Source organism: Engraulis encrasicolus, chromosome 3, assembly GCF_034702125.1.
Source record: "Engraulis encrasicolus isolate BLACKSEA-1 chromosome 3, IST_EnEncr_1.0, whole genome shotgun sequence".
Taxonomy (NCBI): Eukaryota; Metazoa; Chordata; class Actinopteri; order Clupeiformes; family Engraulidae; genus Engraulis; species Engraulis encrasicolus.
In genome coordinates, this window is record NC_085859.1 from 37,472,356 (window position 1) to 37,479,362 (window position 7,007).

General features: G+C 43.6%; 1 protein-coding gene across 1 annotated transcript in view; it reads right to left on the reverse strand.

Moving 5' to 3' along the window:
- Window positions 1–1,734: 1,734 nt before the first annotated feature.
- Window positions 1,735–7,007, reverse strand: part of star (steroidogenic acute regulatory protein) — a 9,571-nt gene continuing 4,298 nt past the window's right edge. Inside the window, exons 5-8 of the mRNA XM_063194466.1 lie at window positions 5,580–5,764; window positions 4,029–4,122; window positions 2,659–3,606; window positions 1,735–2,159 (exon numbers count right to left, since the gene is read on the reverse strand). Of these exons, the coding sequence (XP_063050536.1) occupies window positions 3,481–3,606; window positions 4,029–4,122; window positions 5,580–5,764 (405 nt within the window). The 3' untranslated portion in view covers window positions 1,735–2,159; window positions 2,659–3,480. The remainder of the gene's footprint in view (window positions 2,160–2,658; window positions 3,607–4,028; window positions 4,123–5,579; window positions 5,765–7,007) is intronic.

The window sequence follows — 7,007 nt, forward strand, 5'->3', positions numbered from 1 at the left end:
AGGAAGAAGAAGAAGAGGAGGAAGAAACAACATTGAACACGTTGATGTGTTGGATTAAGGTATTATGTAATGTGTGTCAGTAATGACCTATCACAGTTCCTCTCTGGGGGTTTGAGGGTAGGCCTATTTGTGTGTGAACCATTGATAGCCTACTTCAGTGGTATGAACACAATCACTGTTATAGCAGGCCTACGAAAAGCAGGCCCATTTCTACAGCCTGTCACTGCACTGCACAATAAAGGCAGCATGGGGGCTACTGGAAGTTTGAGAGTTCCTCTAAACATTTTATGTTGACATCCATAAAAGTGTGTTTACCAGCCTAGAATATGTAGCCTAATTCCCTAGAATCACAGTTAGTAGGCTACTTTAATGCATGAATCTTTCCTTGTGTAAAATAAGTTGGATTGCAGTCTTCGCATGTCCAAAGGTCCAAGGATCACAATGGAAACAGGCTCCCTAAGCTTATTTGTGTTATCCTTTTGACGTGTTGTACAAGGACATATTTATTGATTATTTATTGGCTATACCTTTAATACTTTGTACAATGGTAATAAATCAAATCAAGTTTGAAGAAGGCCAGACGGCCGAAACGTCTCTTCACCAATAAAACATGGAGCAGAGTGTGCAGCATTCTTTTAATTTTCTTTAATAAACAAAATCAATCAAAAACACTGGCAGCATTCCCCCCATACATCTTTTTGTGGCTAAAACACGACACTCACTATTCTGAAACTGCAGTTTTTGATACAGCATTTACAACCCAGCCTTTTTCCTCAAACATTACAGAAGCCCCCCTCTCTTGTTTTTTATTAACAGCCTCACAATGATGGAACAGTAGTTTAAGTGGACATTTTCATCACACAACAAATCTGTTGTATCTTGTATGGATTTTACATTGATCCCAGAATCAACATTTGTTCTCATTTTTGACTTGTCTAGCCTGCTTTGACCGCCTGCATGGCAGATAGCCTATGCAAGAAACAGCCAGCCTTGACAGGTTGTATTTCAAAGGCATGAGCAGGGCAGTGCACATGCCTCTCGAAAAATCACTTCTTAAGTCCCACCAGTAAAAAAAATCCACAACGTAGGAAAATGTTACACGAAAAAATATGGTGCTCACTCAGACTTCCTCTGGCACAGACTTCAGGGCTTACCTCATATCCTGGAATGTGTGTGTGTGGCTGACTGGCTGGCCCGAGTTGTGCTTTTCAAAGGCCTGTGAAGTTTCCCGCACACATGCGAATGGCCAAACACCTGCTTGCTTTGGCACTAGCACTGACGTCGGAGCGGACAGGAAGGAGGTTTTCATGAATTCATCGGCTCAGTATGAATTACTTTTACTTGTACGCACGCACGGACATGGATAGAGTTATGGGCGTGTGCTGTACACACACAAACACACACGCACGCACGCATGCACTCACCCGGGCACGCACACACACACACACACACACACACACACACACACACACACACACACACACACACACACACACACACACACAGGCACACGCACGCACCCGGGCACACACACACACACACACACACACACACACACACACACACACACACACACACACACACACACACACACACACACACACACACACACACACACACACACACACCTTTAAGCATATTATTTTAAGAAAAATTACAGGCATGCCGGTCGGACCATGCATGCATGAAGTAAATAAATAAAACTCTGAAAAAAAATCAGTAGATGATATTTGTTTATTCACTTGGCAGACATCCTTACCCAGGGTGGTGCAATGACATAAACGTAATAAATATTAACAAAGATCTTTATGTTGAACATGTTACAAAGGGGCTTTTCTTTATACAAACGAGGTCTACAAACAACTGCTTATGATAATAAAATGTATCTGAGCCAGATGTGTGTGTGGAGAAAGAACATCTATGTACCAGACTTCAGATTAAATAAAAAAAGATGTGCGCATGACACAGTGGCTATCCAGTTCTAGAGGAGCTCTTGAACCTCTTGAAGATCCTCAGTATGGTTTTAAAAGATTTGCTACCACTTTACTTGACGCCGGTGTCATATGCATGTCATTACAATGTCATAATAGTGTCATTAAACAGTCATAGATAAGTCATAAGCATTATGTCCATGTCATAAACATTTTATGACTGTTGGTCTTAAGCAGGGGCGCTGCCAGAAATGCTGGGCCCCATGAAAGATTCGAATTTTGGACCCCCTGAAGGGCCCCTCTCAGTGCTTCGGCCCCCTTAAGGGCCCCTATCAGTGCTTGGGCCCTTAGAATTTGTACCACTATTCCCCCCCTAGCGGCCCCCATGGTCTTAAAGTGATACTGTCCCATTTTTGGAAATAAGCTTATTTTACACCTCCCCTTGAGTTAAATAATAGGGTTTTACTGTTCTCCTGTACATTCAGCCGTTCTCGGGGTATGGCAGTGCAAATTTTACCTCCATGCTAGCAGTTAACATTGAGTCCTATGAGACCAGCTCGCGGCTAACTGGTCTCATAGGATTCAATGTTAACTGTTAGCTTGGAGGTAAAATTTGCACTGTCATAACTAGAAAACGGTTGAAAGTACAGGAGAACGGTAAAACCCTATTATTTAACTGAAGGGAAGGTGTAAAAGAAGCTAATTTCCAAAAATGGGACAGTATCACTTTAAGTGACACTCTGTTATGGCAAAGACAACCCAAAATTGTGCCATGTGCCATGACACTGTTATGACACTGTAATGACATGCATATGACACCGGCGTCAAGTTAAGTCTCACCAAAGATTTAGTGGTCAGGTAGTCTGGTACGCACGTCTTCCTAGTCTGGATTAGATTACATTTGGTCTGAATTGGGACAAGTTGGATGAGTATTGGAATACATTTTCTTATGTAGGGGATCAATAAAGTTACTCTACTTTCTTGATCATGTATGTACTGTAATGTAAGTATTTACAAGTGGGTGTACGCAGGGGATGGGGGGTTGGGGGGTGGAAGAGGGGGAGTATCATGGCTGGGCAGGTCTTCAGTGTCTTCTTCTTCATCAGAGGGGGGGTCCGCCAGCAGCTTCTGATGGGGGGGTAGGGGTTCAGAAGCCGATCACTGATGGGCAACCTGGATTCGGAAGCTATAATCCAGTGTCATGTATTCCAAACAACTTTGTTTTACGTGTCCAATTAGGGCAATAACCTCATTCAAACCAGGTCACTTGGCCCTTCCGTGACGCAAATGGTAGGGCACTCGTTAGCTATGCGGCCGACCTGGGTTCAGCTCCCGGCCTGGCTCCCATCTCTCTCTGCCCACTCACTTCATGTCACTACCTTCACTATCCTGTCAAATAAAGGCAATAAAAAGCCCCAAAAAATATATATTTCAGAAAAAGAAACCAGGTCACTTGGAATATATCATGGCACTGGATTGTAATATAAGTTTCTGAATCCGGGTTGCCCATCACTGTGGAGAGTCAACATCCAGCCATGGGCCAGGGGTGTCAGCAGGCCAGGGCGGCCGCCTCCAGCTCCTCCTCACTGGCCGCCATCCTGTGCCTCAGGTGCTGGGCAAAGTCCAGCTGGGTTTGGGAGAGCACCCGGTTGATGATGGACTTGGGGATCCATCCCTGTGGAAGAAGAATTGCTTGATTATCATAGACCTGCAATCGCGATTTGAAGCAACGCCGCCCAAGGTGTTGTGTCACTTGGAGGCGCAGCCTGAAGAAGAAAAAGGCAGCGAGAGGCAAAATTCAAAGTGTTTTGGGGGGCTTTTGCATTTTATAGGGTGGTAGAGAGTGTCAGGAAAGCGTAGTTGGAGAAAGAGATGGGGAACTGTTGGGAATTGACCCAGGCCAGATTCGAACCATCCCCCGAGGACAATGTTGCCCACATATGGTTGATATTAATGTGCTACCCCACGGTATATTCTGTAGTCCTTTTGAGTTTTGCAGACACAGAATATAACTCCTATAGTATGTGTGTGCATAATTGTAATGTTTCAGACATACAGTACAGTAGTGCATCCATACAGAACCAATGGGACACTCACCTTCAGGTCTATGCTCAGTAACCAGGTAAACTTTGTCTTGTCAGGGTCCTCTGCGCAAGGGCGCATCACAATGCAGGTCGGACCATTCTCCGCCCTGGTGAGGGTGACAAGAGTGACAATGGTCAGTGACAGTCCCAGAAGCAATGTGAGTATACATGGTTTTTTGTTTGTTTATAAACATGGTGTTGTGAGGAGGGACAAGATACTGGCAGGCAACCATGTGAGCTAATTTTTTGACCAACAGCGGTTTCCAACAGTCAGAGGTGGAGTTATGCGCAGCCAGGGTCGTGCAGTCATGGGAAAACAAAACAGAAAACCCATGTATAGACAGAGCCGCTACAGTGTCCATTAGCTAACATCTGACCCCCTGTTCCATAGAGATTCTCAATATACACCATAGACACAAAAAAGGCTGTGTCAATTAAACACTAATTAAACACATCTTTGAGTGTATTTGGTCCCAGAGTAATCTCTTAATGTTGAATTACCACTGTATTTTACTGTGAACATTTTGTTCACTGAGCAGCAAAAAAAAAACCTTGCCTAATGTGGAGTAGGCCTATTACTCATGACTAAATCAAAGAATGAACTTTCAAGCAAGACAAATACCGGATTATATGGTGAGGGGGGGCGGGTATGGTTTCAGACTACACTGAGCAAATTACTTTAAAATAAGGGCGGCAGATAAGGATCGCTAGAGAAACATTCCTCCTGGGTCAGCCTCCCACCACCCTGACCCCCCACCACCAGACCTGTTCCGGCTTCGCTCTGGAGCTTAACGTTATTCTTACATTGAAAGGTGGATTATTATCAATCAATCAATCAAAAATATTTATATAGCACATTATCATACATACATGTAATTCAGTGTGCTTAAGAATAGAGAAAAGACCAGAAAAAACTATATTGTGTTATAGATAGTGTGTAACTATCACCAAAGGCAGATGAGAATAAAGCTGTTTCTAATTTCCTTTTAAAACAAGATACTGTTAGGGCGGTTCTTAATTTGGACAGGAAGTTGGTTTCAGCATTTTGCAGCATAATGATTAAATGCCATTTCACCCTGTCTAGACTTGACCCTGGCCACAACCAGTAGAGAACCTAAGTAGAAGACCTAAGACATCTATTATGATGATATTGCTCAAGCATATTTACAATATATGAAGGTCATTTAAACACATTGTATATAAAAACAATAACATTGATTACTGTTGGTTTGTTACCTGACGACGCCCTTCTGTTCGGGCATGCTGGCACCACCGCCCCCACCAAACATGTTCCGGCTTTGTTCCGGAGCTTATACTGTAGTTATTCTAACGTTGAAAGGTGGCATTGTGGCCCTACTGTGGTACAAATGGTAGGGCACTCGTTTGCTATGCGGCGAACCCGGGTTCGACTCCCGGCCCGGGGCCTTCGCCGACCCTTCCCCATCTCTCTCTGCCCACTCACTTCCTGTCACTGCCTTCACTATCCTGTTAAATAAAGGCAATAAAAAGCCCCAAAAAATATAAATTAAAAAAAGAAAGATAGAAAGGTGGCACTGCTTGTTACCTGACGACGCCCTTCTGTTCGGGCATGGCAGCGTGCTGAGTTGACATGCCGGCCAGGAAGCAGGTGGAGCCCCTCCGCTTGGCACAGCGCACACTCACAAAGTCCCGCGGGCCCACCACGTTACCAGGGGTCTCCGCCGACACCTCGTGGGTCACCATGGTCTCCTGGCCAATTTTCTGGAGGATCTACAGAATGAGGACAAGCCAAAATCAAAGACATATTATAGACAGGTGAAACATTCAAATTGAAAAAATGCACTGCCACTTGAAGAAAGAGTAGAATAGGTGCTATAATGATTCAAAAAAATATGTGCGCACACTTCAACATTCATATAGGAAAATACACATAAAGTGTACACACACACTACACACTCAGGCTGTAGAAAGCAGGGCTTTGAACCGTTATTTTTTTCCAAACGTTCCGTTCCGAACAGAAACGGAATTATAACGTTTCCGGTTCTGAGTTCCACCAATAAATTGACGTTCCCGAACCGGTTAGAACCAAAAAATATTGTTCCCGGAACGGTTAATTTCGTTCCTGTCAGCTGATTACTCCCCATAGGCCTAACTGACGTTAACCAAGAAAGACGGAAGTGCAAATGAGTCAGCCTACATTCAAAACTGTTTATTCAAGCGGATGAAAAGAATATCTTCCAGAATTTTGTCATTCAGGGACGACCTAAGCGGAGAAGCAGGGAATAAACCTCAATGATGAAAATGTGTGCTCCACGCTGACCTGGGTCACGGGGAGCACTATGATGGACATTGTGAGTTTGTGCATATTTGAAGCGGCCATGGATGCCCAATAACGCTGAACATTGTCGGTGCGCTTTACACGCGCTTCCCTGCAATGTCTTACAATAATGCAATGCAAACTCTGTCCTTTTGTATGACAGTGGTTTCTCTTAATTAAGATGTGGAGTGAAGACTTTGTAATCTACAGCTCTCTCTCCATTCAGTCAGAGAATGTCTGATGTCACACAGGACGTGAACCTCTGTCGTCATGGTAACGTGCGCAGGAAAATAATGACTATTTGTTTTAGTTTGAGGAACGGTATTAACCGGTATTAACCGGTTACCATAATTTTTAAATAAGTGTTCCTGTTCCAGAACATAAAAAATAATAACGTTTCCGGTTTCGTTTCTGTTCCCTGTAAAATACAAAAAGTTCCTGGTTTTCGTTTTCGTTCCTTGAACCGGTTCGAAGCCCTGGTAGAAAGTGACCCTCCACTCCTGATGAGATGTTTAGCCCATACATAGCTGCTGACGTTCCTGTTTTCCCAGACGTTCTCCCTTAATTTCAATAAAATTTAAATTAAATTATATAAAATTTCCCCATACTCTCCTAATGGAGTCTATGGGATTCCTCCATAATTTCGGACCATAATTTGTTTCACCAGCATCATGACAAAAGCTCCTGCATTTTGCT